This window comes from Lithobates pipiens, unplaced genomic scaffold (genome assembly GCF_037356315.1).
Source record: "Lithobates pipiens isolate NorthernLeopardFrog02 unplaced genomic scaffold, aLitPip1_a1.2 Scaffold_3, whole genome shotgun sequence".
NCBI lineage: Eukaryota > Metazoa > Chordata > Amphibia > Anura > Ranidae > Lithobates > Lithobates pipiens.
In genome coordinates, this window is record NW_027507790.1 from 3,112,981 (window position 1) to 3,134,821 (window position 21,841).

General features: G+C 42.9%; 1 protein-coding gene across 1 annotated transcript in view; it reads right to left on the reverse strand.

The window, feature by feature from the left end:
* TEP1 (telomerase associated protein 1) overlaps positions 1 to 21,841 on the reverse strand; it is a 161,551-nt gene that overhangs the window by 123,653 nt on the left and 16,057 nt on the right. The window contains exons 4-13 of the mRNA XM_077461156.1: positions 14,473 to 14,607; positions 13,105 to 13,266; positions 12,705 to 12,863; positions 10,550 to 10,621; positions 9,102 to 9,223; positions 8,849 to 9,006; positions 5,959 to 6,068; positions 2,989 to 3,079; positions 2,000 to 2,174; positions 1,711 to 1,918 (exon numbers count right to left, since the gene is read on the reverse strand). Of these exons, the coding sequence (XP_077317282.1) occupies positions 1,711 to 1,918; positions 2,000 to 2,174; positions 2,989 to 3,079; positions 5,959 to 6,068; positions 8,849 to 9,006; positions 9,102 to 9,223; positions 10,550 to 10,621; positions 12,705 to 12,863; positions 13,105 to 13,266; positions 14,473 to 14,607 (1,392 nt within the window). The remainder of the gene's footprint in view (positions 1 to 1,710; positions 1,919 to 1,999; positions 2,175 to 2,988; positions 3,080 to 5,958; positions 6,069 to 8,848; positions 9,007 to 9,101; positions 9,224 to 10,549; positions 10,622 to 12,704; positions 12,864 to 13,104; positions 13,267 to 14,472; positions 14,608 to 21,841) is intronic.

The window sequence follows — 21,841 nt, forward strand, 5'->3', positions numbered from 1 at the left end:
TTGGATGAAAACCGTGCGCAGTAATCGTGATGCATTGCGGAATCGAATCATGGACCGGATAATAGTATCAAATCGCGAGGCCAGTGAAGATGCGCACCCCTAGTAACAATAGTGCGCATTTTGCTTTTCTTTTATCCTGCCTAAAACACACTGACGCCAATTTTAAAAATAAATGTTTTTTTAAATTCTCTCCAAAATATGCTGCCCATGACCTCAGACTCTAACTCTGGAAAACCTTGATCTTGTTATTTTTTTATTCTTTATTTTTAATCTTTTTTTGATATTTTTATCCTTTTACACACTTTGGTTTGTTTACATTTTCCTCTGCTGCAAAAAAGGAGGAGGATACAATGTATCTTTCTCTTCATTCAAAAGAGGAAGTAAATACAGGGGTGGGCTGAAAGTGACTGATCACTGTGATAGCCAATCAGAGGCTATCACCGCGGTCAGGTGACCCAGAACTGAAAGTCCCAGGTCCCGATCGTTAGTACAAGACCCGATGCTCCCAGCACAAAAGGGGATACACATATATGCGGACTCACTGAAAAAAGCCCACTTCCGCGAGACCACATATGTGTATGCGGTCAGCGGGAAGGGTTTAAAAGAAGGTAACGTTGATTTTCATGAGGGAACATTTTAAGAATTTTTTTGCAATGTTTTTATTCAGGCATATCTAAAGCCTAAAACAAAAAATGTAATGTGGTGCAGTTTACCAATCCTTAGATGTGGCGATTGCATTCGTTTTCTTTTTTACACGATTATTACTAGGTAATCCTGAAAATAACACTCTTCCACTCCTAGTGACAATGCTCTCACTGTACTGTATTTATGGAAGGAGCATTCTTCCTCCTTGGCTACTCTTCTGATTTAAACTCTTCCCGATTACATTCAGGATGGAGGATTTTTTAGTTTAAAGAAGATTGTTTGGAAGGAAGACAACATTGTGCTTTCAGTTCAATTCATAGGAAGTTTTAAAGGACACTAAATTTCTAGCCAGATCAAAAAGGTATTATATGTATTGCTAAAATGTTCGTAGTTTAAAAATGGCAATAACTGCAAACTCCACATCTAAGGACTGGTAAGCTGCAGTATATTCCATTTTTGTTCTTGCTTTTAGATCTAGTTAAAGTAAACATGATGTCAATTTCACATTATAAAAACGTATGCTTTTCTATATTTTGAAATTGTATTACATGTAGAGACTCATAGACTAGGCACTTGAGACTGGGTAGATTAGCTACCACAGTGATGAGGATGATGGTGATGATGAAAGCCATTTCAATTCTCCCCATTTTAGATATGTTTTTTTTTCACATTTTACACGCATTATCATTCATCCCTATGGAAGGTATTTTTTGCTGGAAACTGCAACAAAGAGCAGGAAACTTTTTTTTGGCTGAATCAGCTAGAACTACTTTGACAATTGCAATGATTTTCAACAAAAGTCCAGCTTAAAAGTCTGGGCAAGTCTGTATTGCCCAATGCGTTTGCAATATACATAGACTGTGTTATATGTACTTATTATTAGGGAATTTGCGGCACATATCTCAAACAGTGGATTTGCATATCAGGAAACAAATTGTTATTTTAAGAGTTCCATCATATGGAAACAACCAGAAGCCCTCATATGTTGGCCAAACATTGTATTTGCATAAGTATAATTTTAACAAGAGTTCCACAGAAGTAATTTTAATGTGTGATGCAACTTACTGTTGGTGAACTTCTAAAGGCAGCAGAAGTTGTGGAAACAGCAAGTTCTTTTGCTCCATGGCATGGTGCATACATGCTACTACCAACATGCATCAGGATGACAGTACGCCCAGGAATGGGAGGGATGTTGTAATGGGCCGATATCCGAATAGATTCCTCCAGTGATTTCTTATAGCTCTGAAGGATATCCTCATCAAACATTATTATTCTGTATCATAAATAAGCAAAAGAAACAGTAAATATCACAAACTTAATTCACTTTTTCTGGCAATTGCTTTATTTTCCTCACCTGGCTTTTCTGATTGCCTCTTTCTCTCTTTTTAGCAGTTGATGAACAATGGGAACAGCCAAACTTGCTCTGAGTTCATGCCGTTTGAAACGGTTCCGTGCAATCGCTGGAATAGTCTTTCCTTCCCGGCGAAATATACGTTGGAGGAGGACAGCATTGGAGGGGAATGGGTCTCCTGTGAGGGGTTGTTGAAAGATTTACTAAGCTCTATTAACCCTAACTCCAGCCAAAACATTTAAATTTAGCTTTAGACAGGTCAGTAAAGGTTAGAGCCTCTGTTGGTGTTTTATTGCTGTCTGTATCCTTGTTAGTAAGATCCTCCCTCACTTCTCATCAGGGAAGGCAGTGATGGCTTACTTCAACAAAGATAGATTTTTAGTAGACTGGGGTAAACGTAGAACTGTGAATTCCTGCCACAATGACAACCCCTCCCCCCATTTCTTGCCCTGTTGTCAATGGGACAGGAAGACATTGAAAATAACAGTGATGGGGTAACAAGAAGTAAAAGAACTGAAAAATGTCAAGTCTTCTCCACTCCATACAAAGCTAAAAATTTCTTCCAAGCATTAGCAAAACCATATAATGAAAAGTATGTAACAACTTTGTGGGCAAAGATAAGAAAACACCCCAACAATATTAGCTTTTATAGCCAACTTTCCCTGGAGCTTAGAGCACAATCCAGTCACAATGCCATTTCAGCCAAGAAAAGCCACTGTGCCTTTTAAAACTTACATTTATTTGCAATACCTCACATTAAAATAACTTTCACTGCCCTCAAAAGGACAACTTTAATAGTTTTTATCATCAGAAAAGCTTCTCCTCCTTTATGTGTGTGTACTATCACTCATTCTGTGTTTTGATTTACAGCTGGAAATCCAAAGGGTAAAGTTCTAGAAATGCTAGCAATATACACATGAAAATGATAAAAGTACAAGACTAGTAAATTTCAGTCTGTGCAGTTATATATCAAATAGATATAAACATCCCACCTGCACTTTCAAATTGACGCTCCAGATCTTGAATAACTTTGTATGCAGAAAGGAAACGGAATGGGAAAAGTCGGCTTTGGATCACAGCTTGCTAAACAAACACACCAAATGTAAAAACATGTTTACACGATGGTTGCAGGTAGACATACACCACCAACAATACAATCTCATGATAGTTTTCAAACCTGGTGTCTCACAAAGGTAACATCTTAACCACTTGACCTCTGGAATATTTACCCCCCCTTTCTTGACCAGGCCACTTTTTGCGACATGGCACTGCGCTATTTTAACTGACAATTGTGCGATCATGCAACGCTGTACCCCAAAAAAAAAAATTATGGAATTTTTTTTCCCCACAAATAGAGCTCTTTTGGTGGTATTTGAGCACCACTGCATTTTTTATTGTTTGCACTACAAAAACAAAAAAAGACCAACAATTTAAAAAGAAATTATAATTTTTTTGCTTTCTGCTATAAAACACACAAAAAAAAAAAAATCTAATTCCTTCATGAATTTAGGTCAATATGTATTCTGCTACAAATCCCAATAAGCGTATATTGATTGGTTTACACGAACGTTACAGCGTCTACAAACTATGGGATATATACTGGAATTTTCATTTATTTATTCTTTATACTAGTAATGGCGGCAACCAGCGACTAATAGCAGGACTGCAACATTGCGGCAAACAATCAGACACTGACACTTTGAGGTAACCAGTCACACTAATACAGGGATCAGTGCTAAAAATTTGCACGGTCACTGTACTAATGACACTGGCTGTGAAGGGGTTAAACATCTAGGGCAATCAAAGGGTTAACAGTGTGCCTAGCCAGTGTTTGGGTTTACCGTGTGTGCTGCTTTTTCTAGGGGGAAGAGATGAATTTGAATCCCTGCTTTGCAGGAACACAGAAGTCACCCCTTCCCTTGTCAAAATGGAACTCTGCCTTGTTTATATAGGCAAAGCTCTGTTCTGAGTCTCTGCCCAAAGATCAGTAGGTGTTGACAGACATCCAGTGCCCAGCATCCACAGATCGGCTTTTGCTATGAATAATCACAGCAGAAGCGGCGCAGGCGGAAGTGCGGGATCATGTATATATACACAGCACACAGCTGCCGCCCTTTAGCAGTAAAACTGCTATAGGGTGGTCGGTAAGTGCTTAACCACTTCCTACCTGGCCAATGTACATATACGGCCGGGGAGCCGTCAACTTCTGATAGGACGTTCAGGAACGTCCTTCAGAAGGAGGGGGATCGCGCGTGCCCGTGCAGCGGCGCGATCCCGATGTGCTCGTGTCACCCGGACATTGCGCATCTTGGATCAGCAGGAGGGCTCTGCGATTGGCCCTCCTGATCACATGATGGCCGTGTCCAATCACGGCTGTCATGTGATGTAAAGAAACAGCTGGTTGCTAGGCAATCGGCTACTCCTCTCCTCACACAGAAGTCATCGCTGAGGAGAGGAGAGCAGATCGCTGCAGCCGGCTGGTGATCAGTGAGTATGAGCTGTTTTTACAACTTTTTACTAACTGATCACCAGTCTAGTATAAACACACATCACCACACAGTGTAAACACACATGTCACCACAATACACATGTCACCAAAACACACATGTCCCCAAATAATAAAAAGACATGTCCCCAAATAAAAAAAACACATGTCCCCCACATATGTCCCACTAAAATCATGTTCCAATGATTATCTGCACACATATGTACATGATCATTTGTGTACATATGTCCGTGATCACACAAACCAATTATTATACACTTAACGGAATTTTTTTTACCAAAAACATGTAGCAGAATACATTTTGGCTTAAATTTATGACAAGATTTGATTTTATTGGATTTCTTTTAAAATAGAAAAAAGAAAATATTGTTTTTTTTCCAAATTTCCGCTTTTTTTGTGCTTATATCGCAAAAAATTAAAAACAGAGTCGTGAATAAATACCACCAAAATAAAGCTCTATTTGTGCGAACAAAATGATAAAAATGTAAATTTGGGTACAGTGTAGCATGACCGCACAATTGTCATTGAAAGTGCGAGAGCGATGAAAGCTGAAAATTGGGCTGGGAAGGAAGGGGATAAAGTGCCCTGTATTGTAGTGGTTAAACAAATCAAATATAGCATACTCCCCTTTTTGTGTTTCTAATAACCATGATTCTGGCCTAGATCTTTGAAGTTCAGATGATATTGTTGGCACAAATGGTCCGGTCTGTTAGAAATGGATCTCTCTGCGAATCTCTCCACAGGCTTCCACACTCCCAAATTGAAACTACTAAAAACATACAAAGCCATCCACAACTCTCCAAGCAACATCGCCAGTCTTGTCTCAAGACGTCACCTGAATCGTCCTCGTCTCATCTTCCAAGACTTCCTGCTCTCTTGCAACCTCATCACCTCCAGAACTTCTCCAGACCCCCTCCCCTCCTCTGGAACCCCCTACCCGAGTCTGTACATCAAATTTGTAACCCTACTCTGTCTGCTTTAGGCAATCCCTGAAAACTCATCTCTTCAGAGAAGCTTATCCCCACCCTGCCTAACAAATGGACTTTTACTTTCTCCATCAACTTATCCCCACAGGGTTATAACCTCAAATCATTTGTCCTTCCCTTTTAGATAGTAAGCTCTCATGAGCAGAGCCCTTCTAACCCTCTTATCTTGAATTGTAACTATAGTGTCTTCCTTTATATTGTAAGGCGCTGGGGAAAAAAGGTTGATGCCGAAATACTAATAATAAAAATAAAATTTGTTATTTTGAGTTTAATTTATATTTATGTAAGCTGTTCTGATTTGTTATATCCTGATTACACTAGCTACTTGGTATTTTTGGTAACTATTTAGACTTGTTATGTTTCATAGGCTTGTATATTTTTGCCCTTTAAAAGGTAAAAAGTTTAAGATTACAGAGCATATATACTTACAAATGAGCACATCAAAATGAAAGATTGAGATAGAATAATACCTGATTGGTTAGCCGCGCATTCACTGCCATGTGATGCTTCTTAGTAATACCTGCTCTTATCATATTTCTTAGATTCCTCAATAAAGCCATGAATGGAACTTTACGGTTGTCTGTATGAGAAGGGAAAGAGCAATATGAAGGAAACTAAAACCATGGCTAGCTGTAACTCACCCAACCTCGATTTTTTTTTTTTTTATTATTTTAAACCCTAAACATAAAACAAAACAACACCATCCCTAAATCTTGCAAATTTGTATCTTATTAGTGTATTGGTGTAATAAAGTGTCATGTAGGTATAAAACCAGTTAGGATTTCTACACGGTAATGGCTGACATACATTACAGATAAGCCAAAAAACTATATTACAATCCTGCATCCCTATAGGAAATCAACTTTTGCTTTTGTTTACTGTTTGAAGAGGTTTCTACTACATTAGTAGATTTGCTATTATTGCACTATATGCATGTGATTCCATGACCCCCAGCACTAAACAAAACAGCAATAGGCTACTGGATCAACATTTCCAAACTTATTCTAAGGCTCCTAAACATAACCTGAATCTTGTGCTCTTTTAAAATCTACATATCCCGAATGAGGAAGATGGTATTTCTCAGAGCCTGATCACCCACAAGTCAACTAAACAGAATCCTTTTGGCCTGGTGGATGTCCAGGGGGCCCAGCTACAAACTTCATGCCTTCATACTCTTGTAGTAAACCTAGGAGATAGCACAACAGGTAAAAAAGTTGTGCGCCTGCCTCTGCAATCCTTACCGATGTCAGTCTAATGCCCCATACACATGATCGGACTTTCCGCCAACAAAATCGTGGATTTTTGTTCAAAGGATGTTGGCTCAAACTTGTCTTGCATACACACGGTCACACAAATGTTGGCCAACAATTACGAACGTGGGAACGCGGCGACATACAACACGTACGACGAGCCGAGAAAAATGAAGTTCAATAGCCAGAGTGGCTCCTTCTGCTTGATTCTGAGCTTGTGCGACTGACTTATGTACACACGATCGGACTTTCCGACAACAAAGTTTTGTTGGCGGAAAATTTGAGAACCTGCTGGCGGAAAGTCCAACAACAATTTTCCGATGGAGCATACATTTCCCATGGGAAAATCCGACCGTGGGTAAACGGCATAAGGGATGGGGAAAAGAGACAACTAATTTTAGTCTGCCAAAAAAAAGTGTTTATTTTTTTTTGCTTCTTTTAAAAATCCTACTTAACTAGGTGAATGCAGCATCGGTCCAATGCTGCATCTGTCCCCTGTGCCTCTAAAACGGAGAACCAAGCGATGGAACACCGCCAATCACCCAGTTCTCACAGCTCCGTGAGCAGAGCTGGTGATTGTCAGTCTAAGCTCTCTGCTCTGCTCCCTCTTTGCTCACTGGAGCGCTTGACTGTGGAGGGGGTGGGGGCGGCCAGGTTAGGCTCCCAGCGGCTGGCCGAAAGCCTGATCCGGGTGTCAGGCCAGGGAGCCTGGACCGACTTCTGTGCTGTCAGCAGAAAGCAGACTTCAGCCCACTCTCGCTGAAAACGGGTCACAGGAGTGCAAAATGAACTGTACTCCTGTGGTCCATAGAAGAAGTACAGCCAAACAAGCTTTGGCTGTACACTAGTATAAGTTAATTTAAAACTTTTTATTTTTTATAAAGTTTGTTCAATTTTCTAATGTTTAAAGGTAAAATCAATGTTTGATTTTGACTGTAATGATAATAAAATTCGAAGAAGCAGGACGGAAACATTTTTTTTTTGAACAAACATTTCAAACAGTGAATGTAGTTTTCCATTCAGAAAAATTCAATTACTCCAAAATTGAATTTTATCAGCAAACATGTTTTGAAGTACTTTCAAAGGACATTCTTCACATCAAAAAATGTGCTTTAAGAATTTTTGAATGCTCATATGAATAATTCATACAAATGTTGCTTCGAAATCTGCTAGTGTATGGATTTTACTTCCTCTTTATTTCCCTGCAAAGGTAAAGCATAATGGGCTACTATGCATTGCATAGTAGCCCATTATGTGTCACTTACCTGAAACCGAAGCCTGCAATGTCAGCGCTGTCCCCACTAGCAGCGAACATCCATCTTTACCCTTCTTCCTTCCAGGGCCGCGAACTTGGACCAGTCACTCTGTGACTGGCCGTAGTCGCATGACGTCGCATGTGCACGGGAGCTGCCAGCCACGGTATGACCCCTTTAGAAATGGCAGGATCTGCCCTTTTTAAAGTGTGCATGCGCCGTAGACATTGGCGCATGGCTTTTTTGTAGATATTGTAGATATTTCCAGCACCTACAGGTAAGCCTTAATATAGGCTTATCTGTAGGTAAAAGTTGTTGTACAGGGTGTACAACCACTTTAAAGGTGTTGTAATGGCAGAAGGTTTTTATCTTAATGCTTTCTATGCATTAAGATAAAAAGCCTTCTGTGTGCAGCAGCCCACCTCAGGCCCCCTAATACTTACCTGAGCTCCGTCACTATCCAGAGATGTCCACGAGTGCCTCAGCCATCCAGGACTCTCTCTTATGATTGGCTGAGACATAGCAGCGCCATCCATTGCCTCCCGCTGCTGTCAAACTGAGTTAGCCAATCAGGAGAGAGGGGGCAGGGCCAAACCACAGCTCTGTGTCTGAATAGATACACGGAGCTGCAGCTCGGCTCGGGTGCCCCCATAGCAAGCTGCTTGCTGTGGGGGCACTCAACAGGAGGGAAGGGCCAGGAGCTCTAGCCAGAGACCTGAGAAGAGGGGGATCTGGGCTGCTCTGTGCAACTGCATGGGGTAGGCATGTATAACATTATTATTATATTTTAATTGAAAATCACTTTACTCTGTCTCTGCCCCTGTCTGCAATACTTTACTTTTTTGTGTGTTACTTACCTAGCAGACTCTCCCATACAGGGCCACTGTTGCCTTTCTGGCTCAGTTCTCTTTCCCAGGTCTCTGGCTGTTTAAGCTTCATTCTTTGCCCTGACAAATGTGACTGCCAGGGACCCTCAAGACCACTACGTGAGAAGGATGTCAAGTCTTTAGGATACCTGTCCACACAATAAAGAAGAGATATGTTGAATTAAAATGAGTGATATAAATGAATTACAAAATGATTTTTAAAAACAGAAGAAAAACTGCTGACCTGCAACCAAGCAGGCTCATGACATGATAAGCTGGTTTGGATATATGTAATCTCTGAATCAAACTCTTCAAAGAGAATTTATCTTTTTTCTTCTTTTTCTTCTCATCAGAAGCAGAATCTGCCTGATCAGGTTGAAAACGGACACAACTTATTCACAGTATGCATCTTTAGATATATAATTGTGTTAACACAGTTACAAAGTTAGTATGGTTAAAAAAAAAAAAAAAAAAGAGACAAGTCCATCTAATTCAACCAATAAAAAGGGGAAAAAAATGGCAATCCTATATACACAATCCTACCCATATTTGATCCAGAGGAAGGCAAAACAAAACCAGCAAAGCATGATCCAATTTGCTCCAGCAGCAGAAAAATTAGTAAGCAAATATCCCCTGGATCAACTTTACCTATAAATGTTAGTATTAATTTATATTATGCACATTTAGGAAAAAATCCAGGCCTTTTTAAAGCAATCTATTGAGCTGGACAGAACCACCTCTTGAGGGAGTCTATTCCGCATTTTTACAGCTCTTCCTGTAAAGAAGCCTTTCCATATTTGGTGATTAAGTCTCTCTTCCTCCAGATATAAAGAGTGCCCCATTGTCCTCTGTGATGACCTTAAAGTGAATAACTCAATACCAAGTTCACTATATGGACCACTTATGTCTTTATACATGTTGATCAGATCTCCCCTTAATCTAGTCTTCTCAAGAGAATAAATTCAGTTCCTCTAATCTTTCCTCATAGCCGAGCTCCTCCATGCCTCTTATCAGTTTGGTTGCCCTTTTCTGCACTCTCTCCAGTTCTCCGATATCCTTTTTGAGAACTGGTGCCCAAAACTGAACTGCATATTCCAGATGATGCCTTACTAATGATTTGAACAGGGGCAAAAATTCTCTCTCTCTCTCTCTCTCTGGAGTCTATACCACTCTTAATACAAGAAAGGATTTTGCTTGCTTTAGGAACCGCTACTTTGCATTTCCTGCCATTGCGGGCATTCTCCCGAGTCCAGCATTTGCGTCTATAGACACAGAATGCTGGACTCGGCCCCATCCCCGCATCAATGGATTTGATTGACAGGAGCGTGAGCCAATGGCAGCACTGCTATTAATCTAGCCAATCAAGAGCCAAGAACCCTGGGCAGAGAGGAAGAGCATGTCTCCGCCGAGGAATTGAAGGGCTTGTGTGATTAAAACAGGGCGGCTGGGGGGCCAGTCAGTGTCAGAAGTTTTTTCAACTTAATGCACAGGACGCATTAAGGTGAAAAAACATAAAAGGTTTGCAACCCCATTAAGCTTATCCTGATCCAGATCCTTCACCATTGATTCCCCCAGTTGTTTTCACCTAGTATTTATGATGCATGAATATTCCTAGCCCCGAAGTGCATAACTTTAGATTTGTCAACATTGAATCTCAGTTCATACATGGTAATGTGCTGTGGAAGAACCAACCTGTTTCTGCAGAAGCTTTAAGGAGGACTCCACCGCTCTTAATTTTCTACCAAATTTCAGGGCTTTATGAACCTGAAAAAAAGAGAAGTTTTTATTTTTTATTTAATGTGACCCATATACAAAAAACTAAGGGCACCGCTCAAAGCACTGCAAAACTTTACCCTGCAATTAAAAAGTACAGATCAGGTTCCAATGTTCAAACAAATCTCATTCGGGCTAGCTGACAGATAAAACTAAGAAAAACTAGAAAAAAAAAAAAAAGGTAAAAATGCTACACACCAGAAACTGACCACTATAGAGAAAAGGTGAAGATACAATTTTAACCTAACCTCCCCATGGATATGCTCCTCTGACATGTTTAGCCCTGCCTACGGGGCTTAATAGTTCCCTATGATAATCCACATCTCTACCTTTCTATATAGTGGCTGGGTTCCGTTGTGTGGCATTTCTACCTTTTGTCTTACGATTTATTTTTTATTTCTTAAATTTAGCCAACATAAGAGAAAGTGGGTAAACACATATAATGACCTCTATGTGCCATTTGTTGGAAATATATCCACCTCAACAAGGGCAAGTATAGCCTAGTTCTTGTGGGTACATAGTTTCAGGTAGTATTACACTTTTAACCACTTCAATACAGGGCACTTAAACACCTTCCTGCCCAGACCAATTTTGAGCTTTCAGCGCTGTCGCACTTTGAATGACAATTGCGCGGTCATGCTACACTGTACCCAAATTAAATTTTTATCATTTTTTTCCCACAAATAGAGCTTTCTTTTGGTGGTATTTGATCACCTCTACGGTTTTTATTTTTTGCGCTACAAATAAAAAAATACCGAAAATTTTGAAAAAAAAAATGTTTTTTTTTGTTTCAGTTTCAAAACTTTGTAAATAAGTATGTTTTCTCCTTCACTGATGGGCACTGATGGGGCTACACTGATGGGCACTGATAAGGTGGCACTGATGGGCACCAATGTGGCACCAATGAAGTGGCACTGATAGGCGGCACTGATGAGCGACACGGATGGGCGACACGGATGGGCGACACGGATGGGCGACACGGACGGACACTGATAGGTGGCACAAATTGGCACTGATAGCTGGCACGGATGGGCGGCACGGATGGGCATGGATAGGCAGCACAGGTGGGCATGGATAGGCGGCACAGGTGGGCATAGATAGGCGGCACAGGTGGGCATGGATAGGCGGCACAGGTGGGCACTCATAGGCGGCACAGGTGGGCACTCATAGGCGGCACAGGTGGGCACTCATAGGCGGCACAGGTGGGCACTCATAGGCGGCACAGGTGGGCACTCATAGGCGGCACAGGTGGGCACTCATAGGCGGCACAGGTGGGCACTCAGGCGGCACAGGTGGGCACTCATAGGCGGCACAGGTGGGCACTCATAGGCGGCATCGGTGTTATAGTAATGGATGCCAATCAGTGCCAAACAATAATGCATGCCAATCAGTGATGCCCATTGTGGCCACTGATTGGCATCCATTATGGGCACTGATTGGCACCCATTGTGCTGACTGGCACCCTGGTGGTCTAGGGAGGATTATGGATTTTTATTACCTTTTCCCTGGTGGTCTAGTGGTGTCCCTGGTGGTCCAGTGTGGGCATCCTCGGGGGGGCTGTGCTGATAATCGATCAGCACAGACCCCCCCCTGTCAGAGGAGCAGCCGATCGGCTCTCCACTACTCGCGTCTGACAGACGCGAGTGAGGGAAAGCCGATCACCGGCTCTTCCCATTTACACTGTGATCAGCCGTGATTGGACACGGCTGATCACATGGTAAAGAGTCTCCGTCGGAGACTCTTTACCGAGATCGTAGTTGCCGGGTGTCAGACTGACACCCCGCAACAACGATCGCCGCGATGCGCGCCCCCGGGGGCGCGCAGCGGCTCATTATCCTAATCACGTCATATGACGTCCGGTTAGGATAATGAAACCACTTTGCCGCCGTCAATTTGTAATAGGGCGGGCGGCAAGTGGTTAAAGTACCTTCCATATCTTTAACGTCTGTTTCCCCAGCAAAATATTTGCAGCAAGAACACACCTTCACAGAAAATGTACATGCAACTTAAAACATCCAGTATATATGTTGTCACGCTAAGAAGCTGTACAAGTTTCCAAAAACAGCATTCTTACTTTGACTTCTTTCTCTTTCTTGGCATCATGCTTCCCTCTTTGTACACGTGTATTGTATTTTGCCAGCTGAAATTCACTAAATTCTTTGAACTTGAGTGTTAGAGCTCGGCGGAGGCAATAGGGCAGGGAAGCCAGGTTATCTCCCTTCCCTGTCAGACTCTAAGTAAAAAATAACACAAAAATAATGTTAAACCCACCAAAACGTCAATTCCAGACAGTTACATAGTAGGACAGTTACTGGCAACAAAAAAAAAGCTTGATTAGCGAATAGTTCAACAAGCACCATTATATTAGGTTTAAGAACAAGCATTATAAAGTCTGAGTAGTTATTATATTGATATTATAAAAATACAATATAGGCTTATATAAATAAGAGCTAAGAACTACATTAGGGACATACCTGATACAATCGTGGTACTTCCATCCAATCACTGGGAAGCTGAACAGAAGGGGAAAAATACCTGCGCAGATGTGGGCGACAGGCCGGCAGGAATGCAGCCACAGCCAGCAGGAAGTTTGCAGTACTACGAATATTGAGTTCCTGACGAGTATACAATGCAATCTACAGTGCAAACAAAGTACATGTAAAAGGAAAAGGAAAAGCATTGTTAACCTAAAATAATAAAAATAAATAAAAGAGATCCTGTTCCCTTAAAGCACATTAGACAGCACAGTGCTTCTGCTGTGTAATCTGCCCCTCTCTAAACTGTAATAAACCTGGCTGATCCTGCCACTTCCTGTGTCCCCCTCTCTATGCTGACCACGATAACCAGAGCTGGTTATCGTCCCTCTGTCATCCGCAACTCTCCTCAAATCTCCTCTTTCCCCCTCCCTGCCTGTCAGCTCCGTGTGTGCGTTTCCTTTGCGCGCACCCCACCATTAGTAAAAATTAAAAATTATACAATGGTCACTGGCAGCCCCTCTATTATAGATAGGCATACCACACTGTATACATCTTTTATAAAAACGAGGCATGTAAATATCTTTTTAGAGAGATATTCAGGCTGGTCCCATGACTCTCAGTCAGTTTCCAGGGCAAATGCAGGAGGGGCGAATCGGCCATGTGACTTCCCTGGCTGATGCCAGAGGGAGATCTCAGCCCCTCCTGCAGTATACATGTATCGAAAGTTTACAGCGGCCATGAGTCATGTGACCGGCCTGAAGATTACTCTAAAAAAGGTATTTACATGCCTCGTTTTTTTATAAGAGACTTATACAGTGCGGCATGTCTATCTATAATAGAGGGGCTGCCAGTGATTTAACAATTTGTGTTAACAACCACTTTAAGAATGCCTTATGCATCAAACTGGATAGCAGTTTCCCAAATTTAACAAAAATATTTGGCCTAATTTATGGATATAATCAATAAATACATACGTATTCAGGGCCAGTTCACACCATGAATTGAACAAGAAAGCAGTGTGCATTCCTGTGTGAGTCACATGCGATCAGAGTGCAGTGCAATTTCAGTTTCATCTGAATGAGCTGAAATCATGCTGGACCACATCAAAAAATAGTGCATGCGCTACTTTAAAAATTCCTAGCAACCAGATTGCATGGTACTACTGTACCATGCAATCTGGTGCAGGAAAATGCACTGCATTTTCAACATGTGTTTGGGGTGTCCTAATGTTAAAACTGACACCCGCTGCAGATTGCATGTGCAGTGCATTTTGAACGTGGGTTGTTGAAACATGCATGGAACATGGGTTTTCCGCACCGTGTACTTGTGTGAACAAGTCCTTATACCTTTTGCTGATATTCTTACCTTCAGAACAAACTCTGGGTCCGTTCTTGCTATATCTTCACACAAGGTCTGAATGTCAGCCCTGGTCAGATCTGAGGGTTCCGAGAAAGCTGGTGAATTGACCAATGAACAGCAAACTGCAGATATTAAAGCCATCTAGAAGAAAAGGCAAAGAAAAAAGTTTTGCTACAAAATAGGAAATGGACATTGAAAAGGCCAGCAAAACATTGCAAAACATTATTTTTAAAGGGAAACTAGTGGTTAGGTCAGTGTTATTTGCACTTTTTAATATGCAAGTTTTTAAATTGGATGTTTTATTTCACTTTTGCACAATTTTAGAATAATCGTTTTAAAAAATAAACATTTAAAAATAGGGTACACCTATGACATAGTTTGACATGTTCAACAGCAGAAGCCATTTACATGTCCTAGTCTACGGAGTAGAAATGCACATATGTTTGCATGTAAAAAAAAAAATGTGCATTTATTATTTTGTAAAACAGAAGACTGCAAAGTATTGCACCCGTGATCAGATCATGGGTACAACATCAGCCTTACATACACACTCCCTACAGCCGTTACCGTACCCCTGCATTGACTGTTACTTGCAGGTCTATATGCAGTGTGAATGAAATGCAGGAGCGCCGATCAGCACAAACTATGTACAAGTCCATCTGCTGCTCATAGTTTATTCATTCACAGGACAGAAGCTATAGAGAGAAAAAGTGACAGCAGGGGCAGCCTGCTGTAACAGGGAGGGGGGTATAGGGGGAAGAGGGAGCAAAAGCTGGAAAATATTGCATGTTTCACCCTAAGGGCCAGTTCGCACCATAGAAACACAGCCCGGATATGTTCCAGATGCATTTTAGATGCGTTCCGGTGACTTTTGGATGCTTTTTTTCCTCCTCTTTTTTCTTAAATTTTACGTAAAGGACATGTGTGTTCCAGTGCGTTTTACTGCGTTCCAGTACAGTCCAGTGCAGGAAAAATCCAGCATGTTCTATTTTTTTTCTGGAGCGCACTGAAACTGCAAGCACTGGTGTGAACTATGCCATTGAAAACCATATAACCTACTGTCCATGCATTTTTGATTCAGAAAAAAAAAAACACATTGGACTACATGTGGTGTGAACTGGCCCTAAAAGTTTCTGTAAGCCCAGGTTCACACTGACAGTGTTAATGAAAGCAAGCAAGTTCAGCTAAACTCAAAAGATTTCATTGCCGCATGTCAGTCACGACTTGGGGGGCGATTTCAGAGACATCTGTGCGGGCTTCTGCAAAGATGTCTATAGAAATCACACCCCGAAGCTGCCAAACTACTTTTGGGAATATAAATGCAGCGTCGCACTGATTCAGAATGTGCCATTGCCGGTACTAGCTGCCGATTTGGCACGCGATTTGACATGTCAAATTGCATGCCAAATCGCTGCAATGTGAACCAGGGCTAAAGAACAGTCTTCTAGTAGTGATCTATAAAATATGCAGACATACACTTTGATATGTGTAACTATGTCTTTATTATTCGATTTTTTGTTCACTTTACAATAGTTTGTACTGCTTTATTACGGTCAGTGATAATCAATAGCCCCATGGTTTACAGTTTCAAAATAATTTTATACCTACATCCTCAAATGAAGTCTGTGGGGTTTTTTTTTTGTTTGTTTTTGTTTTTACAAAGTCTGTTTTTTATATACTTAATTTAATTTAATTTATTTTGAAAGAAAAAATGAAGATGTATCACCCATCTCACTCTAAAATCTCACTCCAGTCCTCCTGAAGCTAGAAGTCAGAGCCAGAATCTTACACTGAAGATGTAGACCAGTGTTTCTCAACCTTTTTTCAGCCGAGGCACCCTTTAAAATTATGTACAGACTCAAGGCACCCCATTCTAAAATGTAAAAAAATATATATATATTTAAATAGTTTTACATAACGCAGCGCCATCCACAAGTAGGTCACCCAACATTGGAGGGGATTTATTCTTCCAAAGCATATACACTTTTTGCAGACTGGTACCGACTCAAATTCCAATGTTTCTCTTCTCCCCCAATTTTTCTCCATCAGTCAGCTAATTTCATCCCAGCGCTGAGGGAGAAGGGCACAGGAAGGTCAAACAAGGATGCTGTGGAGGCAACAGACACCCTGCTTATCAACCGATGACGTCATTGGTTGTTAGGATGCCAGTGTCTAGAAAATCATAATTGTGCATAATGAAAACCCATGGCTTTGTGCAACTAAAAGGCAGGCTGCATCCACCTGCTGGCTTGTATACAATTTTTGATCACATTTTTAAGCATTTTACCAAGGTACTCCCAAGGAAATCTCAAGGCACCCTGGTTGAAAAAGGTTGATGTAGACTTAGGGGATTATTTACTAAAGGACAATCCCCTTTGCACTGCAAGTGCACTTGGAAGTAAAGTCGCTGTAGATCCGAGGGGGACATGCAAGGAAAATAAAAAACAGCATTTTAGCTTGTGCATGATTGGATGATAAAATCAGCAGAGCTTCCACTCATTTCAGATCTACAAAGTGGAGCTGCCTTTCGTAAATAACCCTGTACGACACAATAGGCACAGGAAATGCACTGCTATTTTGCAGAAGGAATTTATAACAAAATTAAAAATTTCAGGGTATTAATTATGTGCAATTAAACATTTCTAGATGCTCCCTACAACATAGCAAATCTTAACTTTTTGAGTTCAAGTCACTGCAAAGCATGACAGGTAAAATAAATAAATACTGTGCTATGGTGTGCTTCTTGTTAGCCTTTACTGTAGCCATTTTCATACTTCCATCCTTACACTGTAAAATGTTAGGGATGTCCACACTTTTGTTCAATAACTGGACATAAAAAAAAAAAACTTAAGATTTAATTTGAAACATTATTGTCAAAACATCTATTGTCCATGTTTGAAGTTCCTCTGGGGGCAAGCATAGATAAGCCCAGTGACACAGTTTCTAGTTTTCGTAATTTAATCACAATATGCCCAAAACAGCGTCGGCTAATTTACAGTGCAGAACGTTTATTCAAGAGAACTTTCCACTTTAACAAATGTTATCTCAGGTATACCAGTATATTTAAGATAGTTAAAAATAAGCCCCCTTTCTTTGGTGAGACATGTCAGGTGGAGCCTGTTTGAGCGACGTCACCGCACACACCTGCCCGCCGTGACTCGTGGCTGTGCTTGGATGAGTTGGATTATACTCTGTGTACTTTACTGCTGCTACTGTAAGTGCATTATCCCATTATTAAACATGGTTTAATGCTTACAATGAGGCGTCTCCTTTCTTTCATATATGTTGATGCTGTGGCTGTGAATACAAAATAGGATTTTTTGTACTCACCGTAAAATCCCTTTCTCTGTAGTTCACTGACACAGCTCCTGTCTTAGACCATCGGGTTGTCACGCCACCTTCTGGAGAGGACTAGGCAGAACATGTTATAAACAGGACTTTCTAGTTTCGCCCAGGGGGCGGTCCCTTAGGTAACAACCCCCCGGCCTGCCTCCTGCAGCCTCAGTAGGTCAAAACGTAAAAAATAGGAGGGGAGGGTGCTGTGTCAGTCGGAACTACAGAGAAAAGGATTTTACGGTGAGTACAAAAAAAAAAATCATATTTTCTCTTACGTTCACCAACTGACACAGCGCCTTTCTTAGACCATTGGGACGTCCCCAAGCAGTGCCAAAACGAGGGGTGGGAAACAGCATAAAAACTTCACCCACAATGGCATGTGGGAAACAGTATAAAACTTCATCCACAAAAACAGTGTGGGAACAGCATAGAACTTTTTACCCACAAAAAAACAGAGTGCTCCTCAATCTGGGAGTCGCTACCTTGCAAACCGCCTCAAACTTGCGGTAACAAATGCAACAGTGCATTTTACATAAAAGTAACTTTTTTTGTCAAAAAAAAATCAGAAAAATGTAAGTGCAACTGCAAAATTACACAGCCGCTTGCAAAACTTTGCGGCCAAAACAGGCATCAGCCGATGCACTGACATCTACCTTGTAGAATTTTGTAAAGGTGTGAACAGACAACCAGGTCGCTCCTTTACACACTTGGGCGACAGATGCTTGATGTCGGAAGGCCCAAGACGTTCCAACTGCCCTGGTGGAGTGGGCCGTGACCATAAAAAGGGGCACCTGCCTCTTCAAGGCGCAGGCCTGTACTACAATCTGTCTGATCCACCTGGAAATGGTGGCCGACAAGACCACCATGCCTTTTTTCGGACCAGCCACTGAAACAAACAGTGAGTCTGACTTCCGAAAAAGGGAGTCGTAGCAGACAAATACACCCTCAGAGCCTGGACCACGTCCAGGAAATGGAGGGCAACCTCTTTAGGATGTATCGGTTTAGGACACAGAGATGGTAACAATGATGTGGAACGGCAAAACCACCTTCGGTAGAAAAGAAGGTTGCGGACGCAACACCACCTTATCCTTGTAGATAACCAGATAGGGCGACTTGCAAGACAAGGCTGCCAGTTCCGAAACCCTCCTGGCCGATGTAAGGGCCACTAGAAAAAACACTTTCTGGGAAAGGGTCAACAGAGGGATCTCTCTGATATTTTCAAATGGCGGTTTCTGAAGCACCGATAACACCAGATTCAGATCCCACGGGGGTAACGGTGGACACACACCGGAGGAACTACATGTCGGACCCCTTGAACAAAAGTGCTCACTAGAGAGAGTGAGACACCAGGGGTCGCTGAAAAAAAAAAGACAGTCAAAGGTGATATTTGTCCTAATGGTGCTCAAAGCCAACTTCTGGTCTACTCCTTGCTGTAAAACAGCAGGATCCTGGATATAGGATAGGAGCGCGGACGCCATCCTTTCTCCTCACACGTGGAGATGTAGACCTACCAGGTACGATGATATATCTTCAGAGAAGAAGATTTCCGTGCTCTCAGCAAAGTTGGAATCACCAAGTCCGAAAGACACCGGTTCCTCAACACTTGGCTCTCAATAGCCATGCCGTTAAAACCAGCGATGGTAAAACAGGATGGAGAATCGGACCATGAGAAAGCAGGTCCTCTCGTAATGACAGTTGCCATGGGGCATCCGCCACAAGGCACACTAGGTCTGAGTACCAGGGACGCTGGGGCCAATCTGGGGCAATCAGTATTACTGGAATGCCCTCAGCCTCCACTCTGTGGAGCAGACGTGGTAACAGTTTTAGTGGAGGAAAGGCATACATCAGCTGGTACTGACTCCATGGAGCCACCAGCGCGTGACGCGTCTTCCCAAGGATCGCTTGTCCTGAACACGAATCTCGGCACCTTCCGACTGAGATGGGAGGCCAGAAGATCCACGTCTGAGTGCCCCATCGTAGGCACAGTAGCCTGAACACCTCCGGATGGAACGCCCATTCTCCTGGGTCCAGCATCTGGCAACTTAGGTAGTCCGCCTGCCAGTTCTCCACTGCCAGGATGTAAATGGCCGATAGGGCCGGTACATTCACTCTGCCCACTGAAGGATGCGAGCGACCTCCCGTGCGGCGGCCAAGCTTCTTGTTCCTCCTTGGTGATTGACATATGCCACAGCTGTGGCGTTGTCTCACTGGATCCTGATCGGACGCCCTCGAAGTCTTATTAACCATGTGAAGAGGCATAGCCTGATCACACGCAGCTCGAGCACATTGATCGGCAACTTGGATTCCTCCTCCGACAGAGGCCCTGGGTCGACTGAACTCCCATTACTCCACCCCAGCCGGTTAGGCTGGCGTCCATTGTGATAACTGTCCAAAGTAGAGGTAGGAATGACTTCCCGGACTGAAGTGCCGGGGACCTCAGCCACCAGAGCAGGGAGTCCCTAACCAACTGGCTCACCTGAATCTGCCGATCAAGGGATAACGGAGACTTGTCCCATTTCATCAAGATCTCCTTCTGCAAGACTCTGGTGTGAAACTGGGCATACAGTACTGCCTCGAAGGAGGCCACCATGAGCCCCAGAACTCGCATGCAGAAGCGTAGCGACGACCACCTGCGGTTCATCAGCAGTTTACCATAGCTAAGTCTGCAGCTTGTCTGAAGCAAGAAAAACTCTCGCTTCCATGGAGTCCAGCAGTAAGCCTAAGTACTCCAGGTGCTGAGTCGGTACAATCACCGACTTTTTTAGGTTCAACAGCCACCCAAATTCCTGCAGGGTCTGCGTGGTGATCGCCACATCCTCCTCTAATTCTGAGGCAGAAGATGCTCTCAGGAGGAGATTGTCTAGGTAACCTACGATCATGATCCTGCGTTGTCACAGCAAACGCCAAAATAGGAGCCATTACCTTGGTAAATACTCAGGGGGGCTGATGCCAAGCCAAAACGGAGAGCCACAAACTGGTAGTGGGCTTCACCAACTGCAAAATCACAGAAATTTCTGATGCCGTAGGCATATGGGTATGTGCAGGTAAGCATCCTGGATGTCCAAAGATGCCAGACAGTCCCCTTGAGGGAGGGCAGCGACTACTGAGCGAACTGATTCCATTCTGAACCTCTGTATTTTTACAAAGTAATTGAAGGCCTTTAGGTCCAAGATTGTAGTCCCCAAAAAGGAAGGGGTACGTCCAAACAGATTGGAGTAGAACACCTGGAATCTTTCCGGCTCCGGAACAGGTACTATCACCCCGAGACTCAGCAGGTCCCTTACTGCCCCCATTAGGGCCTCCCTGCGAGCCGGGGAGTACAGGTATGCTGGAGGGGAAGAATCTGTTTGGTGGCCAAGAGCGGAACTCTATCTTGTAGCCAGAGGAAATCAGATCACAGACCCATTGGTCAGAACAGCCGAGAGGCCCACCGGGCTGCAAACTCCCAAAGGCAACCCCCCACCCATGTTGTGGGGGGGGGGGGGTTGCGGTAGCACTTTTGTTCACAGGCTTGTGGTTCCAGGGACGTTTTTGTCCTTCAGAGGTCATCCTGTCGGGCTGGGGACATTTAGCTGAAGCCCCGGGCGGACGAAAAAGCTGTTTGTGAGCGGAAAATGAGGGCCCTTCCCTACGGCGTGGCTCCTTAGCCTTCCTGGCCTGTGGGAGTAGGGTACTCTTACCACCTGTGGCATTTTTAATAATGTCATCCAACGAGGCTCCAAAGAGCCGCTCGCCAAGGAAGGGTAAATCCGTCCGGGCTTTTTTTAGATGCCTTGTCAGCCAACCAGCATTTTAGCCAAATCAGGCGCCTCAGCACCACTGCTGTCACTGAAGCCCTGGATAACAGAGGGAGGGTATCCAGGGCCACGTCACAAACGTACTTAAGGCCTTGCACTAACTGGTCTGCGAGTTCCACACAGACAGGAGAAGCCTGTTGCCTCCCCAATTCACAGTGCAAAAGTTTTGCCCACTCAGTAAGTGTCTGTGACACAAGTGCGGATGCCAGTACTGGTCGCATTGCTGACCCCACAACCGTAAA